This window comes from Erpetoichthys calabaricus, chromosome 17 (assembly GCF_900747795.2).
Source record: "Erpetoichthys calabaricus chromosome 17, fErpCal1.3, whole genome shotgun sequence".
NCBI lineage: Eukaryota > Metazoa > Chordata > Cladistia > Polypteriformes > Polypteridae > Erpetoichthys > Erpetoichthys calabaricus.
Window position 1 is genome coordinate 42,874,935 of NC_041410.2, and position 22,725 is coordinate 42,897,659.

Sequence of the window (22,725 nt, forward strand, 5' to 3'; positions counted from 1 at the left end):
TAAGCGTTCAGGGGGAGATGTTGCGTTTCCCATGCTTGCTCCCCTGGTACATATGCTGCAGTGGCGTCCTGGCTGGGTCTGGGCCATCCATCACAATATGTAAATGAATAAATTACAATGTATTTTGAAAGTGAAAGCAGCAATTTAAAGCAAGTTAAAATATATATATTATATATAATATAAATTATATATTATAAAAAAAATCTTGGAAGGAGATGTGATTTTCTCGGAGTGACACTCGCACGTCTCACGAGACGAGTCTTTGTGCCAAGAGATTTAATCACGCCTGGGGCCGGAAATAAAAGACACAAAGTAGATGACAAAGTAGAATGTCGTAAAGAATTCAAACCATGCAGAGCAGGTTAGAGATAATGGAAGTACGAAAATTAAAAAGTCTCAAAAAAAAAGGATAGTAAAGATCGCATTAGAGCAAACAAAAGGAAACTATTACTCGGTGAAATAACTTTAAGTAGGAGACTTCGTGTTGCCATCAGGGGAAAAAAAAAAGTAGTGTGTCTTCCTAATGAAGAGGCGTATCCGCGAGAATTAAAAGATTTGTTGTTTGGTGAAAGTGAAATCCCGCGAGAGAAAATTTCAAGCCCCGTGAGACAAGAGCTTATGCAAAGAGATTTGAAAAAGTCCTACCCACATAACCACGCACAGGGTTCAATCATTTCTCATTTGTGTGAATGTTATTGTCAGACACATTTCTTGTAGATAGAAACAATATTCACTCACAGGCACTTATATGTTGCATTGTCACGATGTAATTCCAAACACGGAGTCAAAATTCAATGTGATATTGACAAAAAGGTAAAAGCAAAAAGAGAGCAAATATATGTGGATAGGTAATATGACAGAAGTATGTAGATATTGTTTGGCTTTAAACTTTAAGTCAGAGACTTGTAGATTGTCTAAGTTGTGTTGCCATCAGGGAAAAGTAATGTTTCTTCCCAGTGAAGAGGCCTATCTGTGAGAATTAAAAGTTTTGTTGTTTGGTGAAAGTGATATCCACATAGTGAAACTGACAGAGACGCGAATTTGCTGGCACGAAGCACAGGTGTGATGGGTATGTTGGCTAAAATGTTTTTACATTGCCGTTATGCATCAGTGAGTGTAGAGTGATGGACAAAAATCAGATTTATCCATTTAAACTTAAATCTACAACACAATGAAGTGTGCAAAAAAGGGAAGGGGTAAAATACATTGTACAACTAAATTTACTATATGGATTGTTTCCTTAGGTAACAACAGAGGAGTTGGAATGTGTTTTTATAGTAAATAACATTGGGTGGAACTTACAAACCAAAGAATTTTGGATATACTGGAAATGGGAGATGCTGTATGAGGCACAGAGCTGGGTCCCATTTGAAATGTAGGTATCCAGAGAGAACACTGAAAACAAAATTAGGCTGCAGACCAAGGAATTCTCAGAATTATCTGGGTACTGTGGGAAAGGGGAAGAAGTGGTGAGTATGTGGAGTTGTATTACCGACTTGGCAAACTCAGTCAATATTTGCACAAGACATAATGAGGAAGGTAGAACATTTGTTGCTAGCATCTATTATGTTTTAAACGGCTTAACATTTGAGTGCTGTGTCTTTTTGGATCTCACCAAGCTATAAAACCTTTCAACCTTTTCTCCGAACCAAGCCATCTAGGCATAGCTGAGAGACAAAACCTGAGACTCTGACAAGAAACTTGTTGGATGCTGTTAATGCTGTGCTTTCAAATCTGTTTGTTTCAAGATGTTAAATAAGAATTGAAAGCTTAAGTGAGGTTTTTTTTTTTTTGTTTTTACTATGATGTTAACGCGTTACCCCGCTACCAACCCTTCTGAGCTGTGTGTGGGTGTTTTTGGGTTAGCATTAGCCTCAAGATGAAAAAGTGTAGATTTTAAGAAATCCTGTGTCTCCCTGCAATATATATTTTTAAAGAATGTGTCAAAGTTTCTTGAACACTTAGCAACAAGCAGTTCCAAGGATTGTTGCAATTAATCAGATGCAATAAAAACAGCCATAACAACAGATCAAACCTGAGACCTTAAGGTAAAATATTGCATCCTTGACTTAAATGCTGAGCCTCACTACGCTTCTGTGATACTGGCAGGTGGACCTTTACAGTCTGAAGTTTCAATAACTGAAGGCTCTGCCTCCTACTGTAATATTTTTTCTTTTGAGTTTTAAAAATACCTGCATCTTGTAATTGCTGTTAAAGTTCCGTGTGGTAAAATCATAGTCAGGTTTGTATTTTAATAACTGGAGTGATGTGGCCAGAGGTGTTTGTTGTTGTTATGATTGTTGTCACTGTGTTTTTTAAATAACTGTAAATATTTTGATTGATATGACTTGTATGTTTATCAGAGTAAGTATAACACGTAATGTTTTAAAAAAATGTACATAATGTTTCAGGAGGGATTATATTTTTATTTGCTAAAGTGTAAGTCATTTATTTTGTCTATCATATTTAAAACAATATGATAAAATGATAAAATTATGGGAAACGCCTCGGGATTCTCCTGGAAGAGCTAGAAGAAGTGGCCGGGGAGAGGGAAGGATGGGTATCTCTGCTCAAGCTGCTGCCCCCGCGACCCGACCTCGGATAAGCGGAAGAGGATGGATGGATGGATATTTAAATATAAATGTCATAAGTAAACTGTTATGGTAACCATAAAAGCAAAGAAATGAACAGACTACAGCTACAAGAAAATAATTTTATTTCCGGACATATTTTTTGAAACATTACAGCACACACTTGGTTTCCATTCAAAATTAAGAAAAATCCAGTGTCAGGATATCAAATTACAATATAATAACAATCTGATATATTAATCCCATTGTTAGGACTAAATAGAAAGACACATACAATATATGTTATTTGCTCACTTAAAAGCTGTTCAAATTAATAGATATAAAATAAAATTATAAATGCACTATGTATATAGTATGTGTGTATATATATATATATATATATATATATATATATATATTATATATATATATACACACACACACACCCACCCACACACGCATACTTATATATACACACATATGTATGTATCTCACACACACTTTTTTTTATTTTTTATTATTAAGTAAGATTTCTCTGAGCTAGGCCTTTTTAATTGTTTTTTTCTTTTCCTTTGCAGTTGGTAAGATTAATCTCCAGAGAGAGCTCTAAAGTGACAAACTTCTTAGTACCTGAGCAATGCTAAAAAAAAAATAAAATAAATAAATTTAGAAAAAAAAAATACAAAGTAAAAAACGTGCACTTGAGAACAGACTTCCACGCTTGAGTGACAATGCAAATGAAATACTCTGTAACAACATTCATATTTGATAATAGGGTGTTTATAAAATTCAAATCACCAGGCCTCAAATACATTTTATTCACATTTTTTTTTATGAATTTTATTTCTAGATGGGCTTTTAAACTAGTAAGTATTTCAGATGTATTTTGTGATAAATCCCAACTGTGCCTAAAGTACAAAGCTACAATAGAGTCAACACAGGGAGTTTGGTTTGCTTAAAATTTCAAGATGGTATAGAAATTGATTAATATAACTTTTTATATTAGGTTAGCATATTTTCTAGACACCTTATTTGAACATCTATGTATACTGTTATCATATGTTATCATAACCATCTTGTATTATATTGCATCACAACAGTAACTTTCTTTAGCTGTTGGTTAATTTGTGAAAATGGTCAAATCAAACAGACATCTAACAGTGCTACGCTAAACAGACTGATATAAGGGTAGGAAAACACATACAGTACAAGCACACAATCTGCATTATTTTAATAGATGTAACAAATAATTTAAATATGGCCAAAATTCTTGCTCTTTAAATAAAGAGCATTTTATAACGAGGAATACCTGACATATACTTTACATTTAAGCTAATTAAAATTGAAAAAGCATTTCCTCATAATCTTTAATGAATTCTTTCCATTTTACTGTTGGTGTTTCTTTAGAGTTTCAATATAAAATTGGACTGTCACTACTGTGTTGATACAGAAAAAATATTATGAGGACAACACTTCCAGTTGTTAGATTGTCAGTATAATCTCCTCTAAAATATTTGTGCCACAACATAAACTTGAACCAGTTATGTATCCATTCATCTTACCACAGGAGTTTGGGGCTAAATCATATTTATCATGTGGTACACAGACTCACACACAGAAATACAGTACTGTATTTTATGAATAATCTTGTTTATACTCATGAATATGAATTCTAAGTCAAAATGTAAGCAATTAAAAAATATAGAAAAAATATCTTGTGAAAGAACTTTCATAACTTTGCTGTCAAATTAATACAGCAGAGTCTTTAAATTAAACCAGTTTGTAATGGGCCACACAGAACGCTTCACACACATGTTACAAAGGTTTTTGGTCATGAAAATGGAAACACAGTGACAGTGCCAGAAATTCCAGGGCAGCGTGTGGGTAAGGTACTTAAAATACGTCTCAAATGCAGATGCATTTCAATTATACCTTTTCCCTGTTCAATAATCTACTCACAATGTTTGCAGTAAAAGATTCACTGGTTAAAAAATAACCTTTACTCAATTAGGAAAAACAAAATGATGAAAAAAGAAATAAAACCTGGTTTGATTTCCACCAAAAAATTGTGAAGTAGCCGTGTCTTTGATCGTTAAATAAGAAATCTTCATACCTGGTGTCTGCATTATGTGGAATACACAACAAAAACATATTTACTCTTTAACTGCTTGTCAGGAATGTTTTATAATGAGTGGGTGAGAATCAGGATATAGTAGGTGTACAAACTCCAAATATATGACATCTGATACACATTAAGACAATTTTTTTTTATCAAATATTGATATTAAAACAGCTATACATGTAGGGCACAGCTAAAATAATGACAGCTATGAATGTAAACACATCTTGGGTATTTTGTTTATTAGCCAATATGAAAAGGCTTATTTTCCTTCAAGCATGCCACAGCTAAGAGGTAAAAACCTTGACTTGCATCAGCATGGTCTATTTTTTTACGTAATAAACTGGCACTGTAATATTACTAGCTGTCACAGACATATATAAACAATCCTGTGCTTTAAAAGGACAAGTGCTGCAGTTGCTTCATGGGTTCTAGTGACCATAACATTACATATGTACTCAACAATAAATACAAGAACCAACAACATAAAATATTTCTGTCATATTTGAAAAGCCTCTTCCAATCAGTGTAGAGTATGTAAGGGGCAAATTCAGCATCATAAACAAACCCTGCATTTCCAATAATACATCCTTAAAAGCACTAAAACATGAAAAGTATTCAGCTCAAGATGCTTTGGACAGAACAATGTGATTTTAACCTGCAAAGATTTTACACAAAGTATGTGTTTTTTTCAAAGAAGATGAAGAACAACCCTTGCTTAATAGGATGCTGACTCACTGCTGTTCAAAACCTAAAATTCATATATTTCAGTACAAAAGTCTTATATTACATATCCCCTTAAGTATCTAGATAAATGTCTTTTAAACTAATTCAGGATTAAAGCATTTATTTACGCAGTTAAATCTCTGTACCAAGGTAATGCCCTGCAAGTGCTTTTAGTTGAATAATACTGAGAAATGAAAAAGGTGATTCTTGTGAATATTAGAAAATTTTGAATTGTAAGAAAGAAAGAAAAAAAAAACATGGAGAATGTTTATAGAAGCCAGTGTGGAGTGCACTGGCGGCACTAAACAAACATTAGCATTTATTTTCTTCCTCAGTGCAGTCCTGCTCACTGTTATTTCCACTCTGGCACTGTGGTTTATGTTTCTCCCACTGACAAATAGCATTCACATATTGTACAATAACCTTGTCCATCCAGGTAAGTGGCTGTGGAAACAGAACAGCCCCTTCAAAGAATCCTAAGTGGCCTCCATGTAGAGTAAGGGAAAATATTACATTTTCCTTCTTTTCTGTGAAGAGAAATAAATGACTAGTAAAGCTAGAAATCTAAAGTAAAAAATCCAACAAACCAGTTGCATTAATCATATTCACATTAGATAATATCCAGTTATTATGTAAGCTTTCCTAACAAAAGAAAAAATATTCACTGTAGTAATTTGCAACACTTAGTCTTTTCCATCAAAAATAAGAAATATAAAAGGTTTTGATAATCCTACTCTGAATGTTTAGGGGTGCTCTATATGAAGTAATTTAAAAAGGGCTGTTTTGTCTTTCAAAAATTCTTTTTAGAATCACTAATAACCAGCACTTCTAACTGCAGAAATTAAAATAACACATAGCAGTAATAATCATTAATATATCTATAAACCAATTTTGTAATTGAGTCTCTGAATTAGTAATTCACATTGTACACTGTATAAAGGCTGAGCCTCCAAACATTCACGTGAAAAGACATTTTTCCCTCGGGGGAAAATAATACAGTGCACCAAATACCAAAAAAAAAAAAAAAGAATCTCGACAGAAATTTGTATGTTTGTCAGGTGTCTCCTACCTGAAGTCATGACTGTCTACTCTTGCCCTGTGATGTGAAAAAAGTTAGTGTCTGCATTATTTTTTATAACTGGAGAATCTCTTCAGTGCAAACACTATGCAAAACCTGTTCTTTCATCAGCACATGACAGAAAGCAGGCAGCAAATGGACTTTAATGGCTTTCTTGAAAAGAAAACAAACAAAAATAAGGCTAAACCTTTCATTGAGGGGCAATGGTCATGCCCTAACTGCTGTCTTAACCCAGGGCTTAATCTTGAAAACAGCAAGATGTTTATTATTACTTTCAATGTTGTAAATGCTGCTGCAAAACGTAAAAAAAATCATTCCCTGATTTGCTATAGCTATATTCCAGTATTTGTTTCACAAGCATTAATAAGCAATAATGTTGTTGATTGAGCAGCCAAATAATGGTTTAAAGGCAGAAGATTTAGCATATGAATAATACCTAAAACAAAAAAAACTGTACTGTCCATTCAATGAATAACTGTTTATTTTAATAACGAACTTTGCATCTGGCAGAAGACAGTACATCTCATACTGGACTAAATAATCATGTCCAACCATTATGCAGTTTACACAACAGGAAGTTTAGTTACACACAAGGGAATAAGTAGAGTCCTGCCCTTTTAAAATCAGAACACAGTGGGGGTTTTAGGTTTTAGATCATAACCGTCAAAACGTTTTATTCAAAGTCTACATTCAAAGGTAATCAAGCATTATTTACACATATATCATGCAATGTACAAAAAAAAACAAAAAAAAAAACAAATGGGGCAAGTGTGTGCTATTCCTATGGCAATACCTTTTATTGGCTAACCGAATAGATTACAAATGCAAGCCTTCGAGACATCTAAGGCCTCTTCATCAGGTTACACAGGTGTCATTTCACCCTACTTCTCCTGTATCACTCTATGGCTAACACGGTACAACACTCTACTGCTATGGCAATACCTGTAGTTGTAATAATGCAAATGAACTGTGTTTTAGTACACCAGCCGATAAAGACACTGGCAGTTAAAAAACAAATAAAAAAAAAAATGAAATAGTCAACAAAAAATGTCATTGGCTGCATCATCCAACATTAAAATGTAATGGGTAGCTGTTAAGAGTTTTATCAAAGGCTATACATAAAGTATTTATATCTCAAAAATATCTAGATGTCTGTAAGTATTTCTAGGGCAATATTCAAATTTAACTGAAACAGATTTAAATCATGAACACTCTCATTGTAATTTACCTGCTAATGTACGTGGAATTGTTAGCAATGACTGGTGAACCAATGGGTCGTCAGAGGAGTTTACCAGCAGCAATGGCACATTGACCTAGAGAAAATAACAAATGTACAACACACATTAATTATGCTTATTGATGTAACTCGATTTACTATGTATCTCTCATAATGTACACTTTTAAACCAAGTATATACTTTAGAAGGGGCGGCACGGTGGTGCAATGGGTAGCGCTGCTGCCTCGCAGTTGGGAGACCTGGGGACCTGGGTTCGCTTCCCGGGTCCTCCCTGCGTGGAGTTTGCATGTTCTCCCCATGTCTGCGTGGGTTTCCTCCGGGCGCTCCGGTTTCCTCCCACAGTCCAAAGACATGCTGGTTAGGTGGATTGGCGATTCTAAATTGGCCCTAGTGTGTGCTTGGTGTGTGGGTGTGTTTGTGTGTGTCCTGCAGTGGGTTGGCACCCTGCCCAGGATTGGTTCCTGCCTTGTGCCCTGTGTTGGCTGGGATTGGCTCCAGCAGACCCCCGTGACCCTGTGTTCGGATTCTGCGGGTTGGAAAATGGATGGATGGATATACTTTAGAAATTATTGGTACCCTAATATGCGGAAAGACATGGAATCTATAAGAAAAACTAGCACAAATACAAAAACTATATAAAAAATAAACTACAGATAAAAGGACTATAAAGTATTAACATAAAATAAAAAAAAGATGTATTCATATTTTATACTTGCATTGTAAATGTAATTTACACAACTGTCCTTCTCATAATACTCTTTCAGGGAATCATATCCATGGAATTTTCTGTAAGTAAAATATTTAAATTAGTTGACAAGTTCACACAGACATCATATATATCCTACACACAAACAAACAAGATTTGTCCAAAAAGACCTCTAACCTTTAAAAAAAAAAAAAAAGTATTAATATGCTTACAACATAATCAGACTTGTTTCCTTCAAAGTATTCCCCTCCTCTATTTATACACTGCTCTCAATGTTTTTTCCATTTCTGAAATGCAATGTGGAACTTGTTTTATGGAATGTCGCATAGGTCTTGTGACAAATATTTTATCATTTGAAATCGGCGACCTTTCAGGGCAGATTTCAACTTTGGGAGCAAAAAAAAAAAAAAAAATTCGACTTCGGCTGTGCACCCATGTTTCATCACCGATTTATGTCATGTTTCAGGACGTTTCCATTGGAATTTGAACAATCTGACATCTGACTGACTGTGACAACAGTTCACTTTTTGCTCATTTGTCAAGACAAGTGGCACAAACTTTGCAGAATTTCTCAGTCAAAATTGTGCAACACAAGCTTTTACTGATGCCTACTTCAGCAACTTTATTGACACTTAGGTGAAAATTTTCGCAAATCAAAATCACACTTTCTCAACCTGATCACTGCCCAGGTGAGCTGGTGTTGGGTGTAAAGTAAGAACAAAGCTTGCCAGGAGGGAGTTAAGGGGAGATTAAGGAGAAGTATTGTGACATGTAGGGGAGAACAAAGAAACATTGTAAAAGTAATTGTGTTAATAATAGTATTTAATTGTACCAGAAATTGCGTCTGGAGCTTGGGGTGCTACTACGCCTCCTACTGGTCACAATATTTATACACATACACACAGGCACACGCACACGTACATACATATAGTTCCCTCCACTATTATTGGCACCCCTTGTAAAAATTAGTAAGAAGGGTTAGAAAAAAAGCACTGTTTGCTGAAGAACCATCATTTTGGCCTGAAAAAATGAGAAAAATCTGAAAGAAAACAAAGCCCTCATCAAGAAATAAATATATTTTTAACAAAAACATGTCCCACAATTGTTGGCACCCCTGCATTTAATACTTTGTACAACCTCCCTTTGCCAATATAACAGCATGGAGTCTTCTCTTGTAACCTTTTATAAGGTTGAAGAATACAGAGCATGGCATCTGAGACCATTCTTCTTTACATAATCTCTCCAGATCATCTAGGGTCCTAGGCCCTCTCCTTTGTACTCTCCTCTTCAGCTCACTCCACAGGTTTTCAATAGGGTTCAGGTCAGGAGACTGAGATGGCCATGGCATAACTTTGATTTTGTGGTCAGTTAACCATTGCTGAGTTGATTTGGACATATGTTTCGGATCATTATAGTGCTGGAAGATCCAATGACGACCCAGTTTTAGCTTCCTGGCGGAGGCAACCAGGTTTTGATTTAAAATCTCCTGATATTTCATGGAATCCATGATGTCATGAACCCTAACAATGTTTCCAGGGCCTTTGGAGGAAAAACTGTAGTATTGTCAGCATATCTGAGGCTATTAATATTCCTTCTGGCAACTTTGATTCGAGCCTGTGATTCCGCTAAACCATCTTTCCAAAGTATGTACTCAGTATATACAATAGATTAAATAAATAAGGCGACAGTGTACAGCCTTGTCATACTCCTTTTCCAATCTTCAACCAGTCAGCTATTACATACTCAGTTCTAACTGTTGCTTCTAGGTTTACATAGAGATTCCTCAAAAGGAAAATGAGATGACTTGGAATGTCCATTTCTCAAAGAATTTCCCAAAGTTTGTTATGATCCACACAATTAAATGCTTTAGAGTAGTCAATAAAGCAAAAGTAGACATTTTTCTGGAACTCCATGACCTTCTCCATTGCCCAGCGGATGTTGGCAATTTGATATCTGGTGCTTCTATCTCTTCTAAAATGAGCTTGTACAGCTGACAGTTCTTGTCCCATATATTGCATAAGTCAAGTCTAGCTTGCAGAATTTTAAGCATTACCTTGCTGGTATGTGAAATAAATGTAATTGTATAATAATTTGTATACTCTTTGACATTACCCTTCTTTGCTTCTTCCTTTTACAATCCTGTGGCCATTCTTGTATTTTCCATATTAGCCAAAAAACTACTAAAAGGACTTCAACAGCCTCACCATGCAGAATTTTGAACAATTCAGCTGGGATTCCATCACTTCCCAACGCTTTGTGATTTGCAAGGCTTTCAAAGGCTCATTCAACTTCAGTCTTTAGGATGTCTGGTTCTTGCTCAGTGTTCACATAAAAAGTCTCAGTAATATCTAGGTCTTTCTTATATAATTGTTCTATATATTCTCGCCAACATTTCTTAATACCTTCTGCTTCTGTCAGATCACTTCCATCTCTGTCTTTCACCACTCCCATTCTTGCATGGAAGGTTCCCTTGATAATTCCATTCTTCTTAAAGAGATCTCTTGTATGCCCATTGTTTGTTGTCCTCTTCCACTTCCTTGCACTGCTGGTTCAGGTACTGTATGACTCCTTATCTTTGCATGCTATTCTCTAGAACTCTGCATTAAGCTTTATAAATTTTTCTCTATTTCCTTTTGCTTTCACTAACTTCCTCTCTTCAGCAATTTTTAAAGCCTCACTGGACAGCTACTTAGCCTTCTTTGACTTCTTTCTTTTTGAAATAGTGTTTGCTGCTGCAATTTGAACAATATCACAAATATCTGTGCATAGTTCTTCAGGTATCCTATGTACTAGGTCTAATCCTCTGAATCTGTTCTTAACCTATACCGAAAGCTCATGTGGGATATTGTCAAGATCATATGTAATAGGTCTGATGTCTTTTCCTGTTTTCTTAAGTTTGACTATAAACTTTGCAATGAGTCTTGTTTTAGCAGATGGTATAGCTCTTTTCCATTTCTGCCTGCAAAGTATATAGTCAATCTGATTGTGGCATTGACCATTTGGTGATGTCCATGTATAAAGTCTTCTCTTATGTTGTTGGAAGAGGGTGTTTGTAATGATCAATGAGTTATCTTGATAAAATTCTACCAGTTTTTGACCAGCTTCAATTGCTTTCCCCAAGACCAAAATTACCTGTTATTCCATGGGTTTTTTGGCTGCCTACTTTAGTATTCCAATCACCTATGATACATGTGATATCTTTCTTTGGTGTTGTGTCGAGAAGATGTTGCAGATAATCATAGAACTTTTCAGCTTCTGCATCATCTGCATCAGCTGTCGGAGCATAAACCTGGATCACTGTAATGTTGAATGGCTTTTCTTTCAGTCGGAGTGAAATCAGTGTGTAATTTTTTGGATAGTAATGAAGCACTGTTGAGGGACACCCCTTTATTAGTGATGATGGCTACGCCATTTCGACTATATGTCTCATGTCCACAGTACAGTCCTGGCCAAAGATTTTGAAAATGTGACAAGTATTCGTTTTCAAAAAGTTTGCCGCTTCAGTGTTTTTAGATCTTTTTGTCAGATGTTTCTATGGAATACTGTGGTATAATTACAAGCATTTCATAATTCATACGTTTCAAAGACCTTTATTGACAATTACATTGCGTTTATGCAAAGAGTCAATATTTGCAGTGTTGGCCCTTCTTTTTCAAAACCTCTGCAATTTGCCCTGACCTGCTGTCAATCAACTTCTGGACCAAATCCTGACTGATGGCAGCCCATTCTTGCGTAATCAATGCTAGGAGTTTGTCAGAATTTGTGGGTTTTTTGTTTGTCCACCTGCCTCTTGAGGATTGACCACAAGTTCTTAATGGGATTAAAGTCTGGGGTGTTTCCTGGCCAGGGACCTAAAAATTTAAAGGTTTTGTTCCCTAAGCCACTTAATTAGCACTTTTGCCTTTTGGCACGGTGCTCCATCATGCTGGAAAAGGCATTGTTCGTCACCAAACTGTTCTTGGATGGTTGGAAGAAGTTGTTCTTAGAGGATGTTTTCTTTATTGCTTTTTAAAGTTTGTTAAGTAAGACTTGCAATATGTAATTTTTATTATGCGTTAATGTAGGAATATAGGATTATTTAGATAAGGTGCAAGTTAATGTTTATTTGATATTTGGACTTTATACATTTCATGTCAACATTATAATTTTTACTATAACATGGAAAACATTTCCGTTTTAGTTATGTGTTCAGCATTTCTTGCCTCACATTTCCTGTCATCCTACATTTACCCAGATCATTGTGTACATGATACATGAAATCTATGTATTCCACATAACGATATATTATTTACCCTATACAGCTCCAGGCACCTCACACTCGGATAAACAGACATGAGCTGGAAGAACTTCAGCTGCATCAGTGAGGGTATGGGACAGCAAGCTGCTTGTGCTGATTGACACATTTGCAAGACAAAGACGCTAATGGAGAGGTGCGAAGAAATTTAAGGTGGCTCAGGATTACGAAGGCTGATGGGATGTATGTAAACAGAGTGACGAATAGTCTGACGGAATATATGAAAATGCCAAAAAAACATCCATTTATAGTGCTAAGGTAATAGATTGTTAGAGTTACACCTAACACACAGGAAACATCTCATTAATTAAGTTATTTGAAGCTAGCCACTGCTATTCTTGCACTGTTTCTGAAGTCACATTCACTGTTTCAATGCTCACTGATCATCTTTCACTGTGCTTCCTCCATGAGACCCCTTATCTTCTGCGAAGCTCTATTTATCCAATGCCCTGAGAATCTCCAACTGCCTTCTTGAATCTTCCTGTATTTGTAAACTGTAGTGGGAATGTACCAGGTTTTTGTGGAATGCACAGCTCAGCGTACCTGTGTGATATTTCAGTGTGAATCACCCATCCAGTCCCGCTTATCTTTACAGTAATAGGCTGGCTACTACAATACATTTTGTGTCCATGACCACCCATGTGTGGATACTGTGATATCACTTGTGATTGTATGTGAGCTTGTCCACACTTTGTGCAATGATTGCTATGTGCATGCCGATTTGCATGAACACAACTTGCTTTAACATTATCTCACATTAGGTGATGGAGAAATGTAGTAATCTGCATGTTACCTCACATGTTGTACGGGCATTCAAAGTTTTGGAAAAAAAAATGAAACAGTTTGTTGTGGCATACCCATATTATTGCTATTGCAAAGCTGCATTTTACAAAGAAACTTTAATTTGGCTGACAGTGCATGTCTTTTACTGTTAAGAATATTATTCTATTAATGTCAAATTAGTATTGTTTACGAGTTCTTTGCTGTCCAGCATTTCCAAAATATTCAGTGTTTCGCAAGATGGGAGTGCCAGTCTCTGCCTAAAGGCCATCTTCTGGCAGCAGTTAGTGAGTTAGGGTAGCTCATGAGCTCTCTTGTATATTGGTGAAGTTAAGGAGTAGTTTTCTAAATTAGGAAAGTTGGTTTAAAACTATCAATCCCTACTCCTAAGAGTATGGCCATATTTATATCACTCTTGAGATTTTTGAGCAAGTTTTTGTACTTTGAGACCCTTGATATATATGGCCACAGATCTCAAATGAATCTGTCAGTCAATTCCAATTGGAGGCTTGCCATCCTAATTCTCAAAGCACCACGGAAACTTCATTCACTCTGGGTTATTTTGCCTATAAATTAATTAAATGGTCTTCCTTTATAGGCATTATAATCCAGATACCTCTTAACATCAAGACATTGGTGCTTTGAGCTCAAAATCATTCAACATTTTGTATGCATGTACAAATTAAATTTATTTATATTAACAAACTATCAAAATTACTCATTAGTCATTAACTGATCATATGTTAGCTGAAATGTCTTAACAGTTTTTTTTTAACTTCATTAAATATTGTGGGCATTGCTTCAATTTCTTTAAAGCAGTTTTCCCTTTTTGACAACATTACGTAAACTTTTAATCTTATCTACAAAATTCATTCAAATGTAGCATTTCCAACTGGTGATTCATGACACTGCAATAATAGGTTGAAATAATTTTTTAACTTGCAAATGAAAATTCTGCTAGATGTTTCGGGGTCTCAGTGATTATTGTTAAATGAGATTTTGAGTCCTTACTTGATAATTGCCTTCTTGTTGGAAGTGTTTTGAAAGCTGAGGTAGACTTATAAGTTGTTTCAGCCAATTTTGGTGCCACAAGAGGATGACAACAAGTTTTGCTTGGTAACTATGGCAATTAAGTGTTATATCTTAGCCTGCTCCATAAAAAGGCTAAATATGAAGCTTAGTGGAGTGTTATGGATTGGGAGATCACGAAATTCCCAATGATGGAACAAAATCTTGAGGATGCTTTTTAGCATATCTAATGCTGCTGAATTGTCATTTAAGATAATCTTTTATATTCATTACAATTGGTAAAACATAATTAGTTAAACTATTAATTAATAATTAACTTAATTTAAATGATGTCAATGGTCACCACTTATAAGAAAATGGTTTGATTTTCATCACCTTATTTTTGTCAGCATCAGAATTGTTTAGCACATCTATTACTGCTGTATTGTCAGTTACATTGTCATTTAAATTAAATTTGATATGTTTGCTACAAAATAGTAAAACACTAAAATATACAATGTTTATTGGAAACGATAAAACTTAATAATATACCACACATATAAATTATCACACAGCTAGAGGCAAAAGGGAAAGATACAGCAATAAAATTGTGTTAAAAAGGGTGTGTTTCATAATGCTGAAACCAGCTAAAAGTGGTTTGTCTTCCTAAATGATTGCCACATCTTATCGTGTTCCCACAACAACCTAATTTAGAGTTATAGTTAAAAATGCTTAGTATTAAAAGCAGTTTATGTGAAGGAATGATTAGCAATTATAAACACTAGCTTCAAATCAACATAAACCATGAAATTTAGAAAGTACACTGTAATAGGTATTAACCTAGAACTAACATAAAAATATTTGTTGTCTCTTATTTTATAGCTCTCATCAAGAAGGAAACTCTATATCAAAAAATACACAGCTTTACTTTAAATCTAGGATTCTGCTAGGATTTTTTATGTATTGCTCCACAATATTCCACATTCAGTCTGTACACTATGATTAAAAAATACCTCATGATATTGTCATCTATCTGCATCAGTGATGTGGCTGTGTACAGTGTGCTTAGGTCAGCATCTTCCATCATCTTTGGCCTCTTGCTGGCACTTTCACCAAAGAGCATACCTCTGAAAAACAGAGACTTACATTAAAACAGCAATCATAAACACTACCCACAATACAGAATCATAGGAGGAATACTGTGAAATTTCATTTTTACAGATTAAAGAAATAATCAATTTTCTAAAACCTATTCTCCAAGTAAGGGTTGTGACAGTAAAGCAAAACAAAATCTTTCTCAAAAGTGCATAGTATTACACCTTTTTACTATAGGAACAATTCCAATTACCATTATAAAAAAAATCACTTGGATGAAACTTAAATTTAACTGTCTCTTAATTTGGTAAAAATGCAGAAACTCTTGCCAGTTTTGTTACACTAAAAAACACACCTGTGTGAAAGAATGATTTTCTTCATGTTATCGGCCATAAGAAAGTTGTAGAATCGCCGACACTGGTCCCACTGCAAAAATGTCTCCTGTGCTCTAGATTGTTATAAAAAAAAAACAAAAAAAAATATTTTCCATGTCAAAGTACTTCCTTATTTAAATGTAATTTCCACTCTGCTGTTGTAAAATAATGATCAATGTAGGCCTATAATAATATAGGCATGCTCAATCTCAATCAGTGGTTTCTGCCAGAAGGGTAGCATCGTATACCAATGTCACAGAAGATGCAGCAGAACTGGCATCTCGCCAGGAATGGAAGAGAGTTCCTTACCCAGCTCGGGCTAATATAGTAAAGTGGACTATATAGGAGCTTCCCAACTGGGATGGGTAGCGTTCCTTTTCCAGGCCGGGAGGAGAGTATGGATGAACAAATTGAGACTGCATCCAATACTCATATTGTCCACCGGTACACTAGGTGGAAGTATCCCTATTGGAAGAGAAGGGTTTGGCTGTAGGTTGAAGACCCAGCCTTTCACAGTCCACCCCACGGCCTCCCACAGTCCATAGAACTAAGAGAAGACAAATTGAACATTTTTTTTCAATTTGAAGAAAAAAAAAGGAGCTGAAAACATATTCTGATAAGGAACAATGGCACAACAGAATCAAGTATGGACTCACAGAATAAAAAGCTCAGTATATTTAAAGAAACCGCAGAGCCATTAAACAAAACTAAACTAATGAGATGTATAATTATACTGTATATAGCGTACACCACGAATCCAAGTGTTTTGTGTTTATCGTCATTACTGACATTGGCTAGAAATCCTATTTTTAAACATTTTGTTTTAATGAATTCTTTTTCCCTTCTTATATTTCCTTTTAATAGTTATGTCTTATTATTTCAACTATATTAACCTTTTATGCAGAGAATATAAAACCAATATTGATTGAACTATATTTTTGTGTATGTCTGTATTTAATGTTGTGTCCAGGTCTGTGTTTAGCGGAGTAGCAGTGAAAAAGGTCCCCACTTAAACAGTTTCCCGCTGCGCCACGTTCCGAACGTCGTTTAGGCAATTTAAACTGGTGTTGCGGTATAAGAAAAATCCATATCATAAAAAATATAAAAAACGGTTTTCGGTATGAACCGGTATACCGCCCAGCACTAATGGAAACCGTATCATAAAACCTTTGCTTCCACATACAGTACATATATACGCATATATAGTACATACGTATATATTAGGGATGCATCAATACCAATATTTTTCAGACCAAGCACCACTACTGATATTTGTTTTTTAGTATTCGCCGATACTGATACCATTGCAGTAAGGCTGGAAGATAGTATTTGTTGAAGTCCATCAAATGTCAACTTCACTGTTAACATTATAACATAACATATTAAGAATTATAATACAGTAATCCCTCCTCCATCGCGGGGGTTGCGTTCCAGAGCCACCCGCGAAATAAGAAAATCCGCGAAGTAGAAACCATATGTTTATATGGTTATTTTTATATTGTCATGCTTGGGTCACAGATTTGCGCAGAAACACAGGAGGTTGTAGAGAGACAGGAACGTTATTCAAACACTGCAAACAAACATTTGTCTCTTTTTCAAAAGTTTAAACTGTGCTCCATGACAAGACAGAGATGACAGTTCTCTCTCACAATTAAAAGAATGCAAACATATCTTCCTCTTCAAAGGAGTGCCTGTCAGGAGCACAGAATGTCACATAGATAGAGAAAACAATCTGTAGCAAACAAATCAATAGGGCTGTTTGGCTTTTAAGTATGCGAAGCACCGCGGCACAAAGCTGTTGAGAGAGAGAGAGAGTTTGTTTTTCAGTCAAAAATCAATACGTGCCCTTCGAGCTTTTAAGTATGCGAAGCACCGTGCAGCATGTCGTTTCAGGAAGCAGCTGCACAAAAGATAGCAACGTGAAGATAATCTTTCAGCATTTTTAGACGAGCATCCGTATCGTCTAGGTGTGCGAACAGCCCCCCTGCTCAATCCCCATACGTCAGGATCAGAGAAAGTCAGAGCAAGAGAGAGAGAGAGAGAGAGAAGAGTAAGCAATCTAGCTTCTCAGCCATCTGCCAATAGCGTCCCTTGTATGAAATCAACTGGGCAAACCAACTGAGGAAGCATGTACCAGAAATTAAAAGACCCATTGTCCGCAGAAATCCGCGAACCAGCAAAAAATCCGCGATATATATTTAAATATGCTTACATATAAAATCCGCGATGGAGTGAAGCCGCGAAAGGCGAAGCGCGATATAGCGAGGGATCACTGTATTTCAATAAATAATTCAAAATTGAACAAACAAGTCAAAGTAGGGTAAATTACATAGATTAGATTACAAGGCCATTTTTAAAATGGCTCAAAGTTCTCAGAACAAAATCAAAAATCACATATACTTAATATATTTAAACCAAACCAACAGTATTTCAAGTCCTTCAACATGGGATGTAATAGTAAACATAGTGTTCACAGAAATCTGGCTAAACATAATAAGAACATTTGTTACTGGTAGCCCATTTTTTAAGATAGCTAGCTCAGTGGCATAAAGGTACACAGGTCAAAAGTCACTGGGGAACACCTGCCACTGGAAAGGTCTACAACTCTTTTGGAAAAGTAAGTGGCATATTCCTTTTGATGAACAGAAGCATCTCTGCATGTTCAGCTGTAAACTTGTGTCCAATTTCATTAACAGTATTACAGTGCACTAAATAATCTCTCACTGTCTACACCAGGGGTAGGCAACGTCGGTCCTGGAGTGCCACAGTATGTGCAGGTTTTTGTTCCAACCCAGTTCCTTAACGAGAACTCAATTATTGCTGATGAAGCACATATTGCTTAAGTGACATTTTAATGCTTCATTTTAGTGGTCTCGCTTGTTAAGGTTCTCCAACCTTAATTGCTTATTTCAATCTTAAACTGCTGCATTCAGTGTTTTAATTGCTCCTTATTAGCAATAAGATGTAAAAGACAAAGCAGCCAGCAGTTCTCCAGCTAGCTTTTTTCCAATTACATCTGTGTGTGTTCATCATGCACTGTTTGATTTAATAAAACACTTAATAGAAAAATGTGACAGACTGAAAATGATCTGTTTTAGGCTTCAAATCATTTGGATGATATCCTTGGAAAGGAAAAAAATCTACGATATAAAAGCCTTACATTGCACAGACTAACAAGCCATAAAATTAAATAAGGTCTGTGATTGGCAATGATTGGTTTCTAATTAAGCAATTGGGTTGGAATGAAAACCTGTAGCCACTGCGGCTCACCAGGACCGACATTGCCTACCCCTGTTTTACATCTTATTGCTAATAAGGAGCAATTAAAACACTGAATGCAGCAGTTTAAGATTGAAATAAGCAATTAAGGTTGGAGAACCTTAACAAGCGAGACCACTAAAATGAAGCATTAAAATGTCACTTAAGCAATATGTGCTTCATCAGCAATAATTGAGTTCTCGTTAAGGAACTGGGTTGGAACAAAAACCTGCACATACTGTGGCACTCCAGGACCGACGTTGCCTACCCCTGGTCTACACTACTAAATGGGGCTGAAAGGTATTTCCTTGACATATGAGACAAAGTGAGGAGTCAGTACTGACCAGTACTTAAGTGGCTTGTCTGAATGAGAAACTGCGGTCCATCCCAGGTATGTTTGTAGCTGTTTAGCAGCACCTACTGGAACACAGCACACTGATGCCGTTGCATGCTCATCTATTATCACATTAAACATATGCTTCAAACTACTACTCAGCTGGCCCTTCTAGGGACTTTAGACAGGCAGTTCTGCATAATCCTGTCCAGCTGCCTCTAGGCCACACAATTCCTGCAGCTCCAATAACACCATCTCTTTGGCCTCCTTGGCTGTGCAAATATTTGAAAAAAATGGATCCTTATGTCTATAACAGGAAACATTTTTTCTGATGATATGTATGTCCGTTTTATGTATATTCATCCAACCATTTTTGATACGTAAAGATATTTTATGTAATTGAAGAGATTGTTCCAAATTACTATAAATTTATCTTAAGAAATTTAGCAAATTAAGGATTTATTTTTAATTAGCCACCCTATGGAAGTAATTAATAATAAATTCTTTAAATTTATTTATATGGTCACGTTCAGGATACAAATTTGTGAAAATCTATTGCGAACACATGCAGTTTCAAAAGAATATCTGTCTAGACACCCCTGTTTAAAATATCTGTTACTGTAAATAGTTAAGTGAGCAGAAGATCAACTTTATTACCAAAAGACAAAGTTAAACATGAGTAATTTCTTTAATATTTTAAGCAAGATTACATTTTTATTTTCATCATTCACAGGTATAAAATACCAAAAAATGAATAGGGCCTGAAGCAAAGGTTTGGGTACCCAACATGGTCAGTACTAAGTAACACCGTCTTTGGCAAATATCACAGCTTGTAAATACTTTTTGTAGCCAGTTAAGAGTCTTTCAGTTCTTAATTGGGGTATTTTTGCCCATTTGTCCTTGCAAAAGACTTCTAATTCTGCACGATTCTTGGGTTGTCTTGCATGCACTGCTCCTTTGAGATCTATCCAGAGATTTTCAATGATGTTTATGTTGGAGGACTGTGGAAGCCATGGCAAAACCATCAACTCTTGAGATTTTGAGTTGTGTTTCAGATTATCTTGTTGTAGGACTCATCCTCTTTTTAACTTCAACATTTTACAGATGGTGTGAGGTTTGCTTCCAGAACTTTCTAGTATTTATTTGAATTCATTCTTCCCTCTACCAATGACAGTTCCTCATGCCACTGGTTGCAACACAAATGCAAAGCATGATTGATCCATTCCCATGCTTAATAATTGGAAAGGTTTTCTTTCCCTGGAACTTGGCACCTTTTTTTCCTCCTAACATACCTTTGCACACTGTGGCCAAAAGTTCTATTTTGACTTCATCAGCCCACAGGACTCCATTTCCAAATGATTCAGGCTTGTTTACATGTTCATTTGCAAACTTTAGGCTCTGAATTGTGTTTCTAGGACGCAGGAAAGGTTTTCTTTTGTTGGCTCTACCATGAAGGTCACATTTGTTCAGGTGAGACTGCACAGTCGAACAGTGCCCCACCACTCCAGAGTCTGATAAATCTTCCCGAAAGTCTTTTGCAGTCAAAAAGGGGCTTTTATTTGCCTTTTGACTCATTCTTTCAGAAAGTTTTCTTGGTCTTCCAGACCTCAACTTGACCTCCACTGTTCTTGTTAACTGCCATTTCTTAATAACATTACAAACGGAGGAAAATTATTTGCTGTCTTCTTGTAGTGCTCTCCTGCTTTGTGAGCATCAATTATTTTATTTTTCAGAGTGTTAAGGAGCTGCTTAGATTGGACAAGGTTTGAGGAGTCAAAGAATTTATACAAATTTGCAATTTGTACCAGCTGGGGTTTCCTAAAGATGACTGTGAAAAAGCCATAGCTTTAACAAGCTAATTAAGGTCCAAGACCTTGGTAAAGGTTATGGGGTGCCCAAACATTTGCATGGTGATCCTTTCCTTTTTTCACTATACAATTCTACAAAACAAAAAAAAAAAAAACTCATCTTGCACAAAATGCTGAAAAGAAATGTGTCATCTTTAACTTTATGCATGATGCATTTATATACAGTACTGTGCAAACGTTTTAGGCAGGTGTGAAAAAATGCTATAAACAAAGAATGCTTTCAAAAATGGAAGTGTTGATCATTCATTTTCATCAATCAACAAAATGCAGTGAATGAACAAAAGAGAAATCTAAATCAAATCAATATTTGGTGTGACCACCCTTTGCCTTCAAAACAGCATCAATTCTTCTAGGTACACTTGCACACAGTTTTTGAAGGAACTCAGCTGGTAGGTTGTTCCAAACATCTTGGAGAACTAACCACAGATCTTCTGTGGATGTAGGCTTCCTCACATCCTTCTGTCTCTTCATGTAATCCCAGACACACTCGATGATGTTGAGATCAGGGCTCTGTGGGGGCCATACCATCACTTCAAGGACTTCTTGTTCTTCTTTACGCTGAAGATAGTTCTTAATGACTTTGGCTGTATGTTTGGGGTCGTTGTCGTGCTGCAGAATAAATTTGGGGCCAATCATACACCTCCCTGATGGTACTGCATGATGGATAAGTATCTGGCTATATTTCTCAGTATTGAGAACACCATTAATCCTGACCAAATCTCCAACTCCATTTGCAGAAATGCAGCCCCAAACGTTCAAGGAACGTCCACCATGCTTCACTGTTGCTTGCAGACACTCATTATTATACCGCTCTCCAGCCTTTCGAGCGAACAAACTGCCTTCTGCTACAGCCAAATATTTCAGATTTTGACTCATCAGTCCAGAGCACCTGCTGCCATTTTTCTGCACCCCAGTTCCTATGTTTTCGTGCATACTTGAGTCGCTTGGCCTTGTTTCCACGTCGCAGGTATGGCTTTTAGGCTGCAACTCTTCCATGAAGACCACTTCTGGCCAGACTTCTCCGGACAGTAGAGGGGTGTACCTGGTTCCACTGGTTTCTGCCAGTTCTGAGCTGATGGCACTGCTGGACATCTTCCGATTTCGAAAGGTAATAAGCTTGAAGTGTCTTTCATCTGCTGCACTAAGTTTCCTTGGCTGACCACTGTGTCTACGATCCTCAATGTTGCCCGTTTCTTTGTGCTTCTTCAAGAGCTTGAACAGCACATCTTGAAACCCCATTCTGCTTTGAAATCTTTGTCTGGGAGAGAACTTGCTGAT

At 36.2% G+C, this 22,725-nt stretch overlaps 1 protein-coding gene across 1 annotated transcript in view; it reads right to left on the minus strand.

Annotated features, from left to right (window-relative positions):
• Positions 1–2,699: 2,699 nt before the first annotated feature.
• Positions 2,700–22,725, minus strand: part of abhd2a (abhydrolase domain containing 2, acylglycerol lipase a) — an 84,772-nt gene continuing 64,746 nt past the window's right edge. The window contains exons 7-11 of the mRNA XM_051920827.1: positions 15,969–16,061; positions 15,532–15,645; positions 8,447–8,516; positions 7,722–7,806; positions 2,700–5,942 (exon numbers count right to left, since the gene is read on the minus strand). Coding sequence (XP_051776787.1) covers positions 5,728–5,942; positions 7,722–7,806; positions 8,447–8,516; positions 15,532–15,645; positions 15,969–16,061 — 577 coding nt within the window. The 3' untranslated portion in view covers positions 2,700–5,727. The remainder of the gene's footprint in view (positions 5,943–7,721; positions 7,807–8,446; positions 8,517–15,531; positions 15,646–15,968; positions 16,062–22,725) is intronic.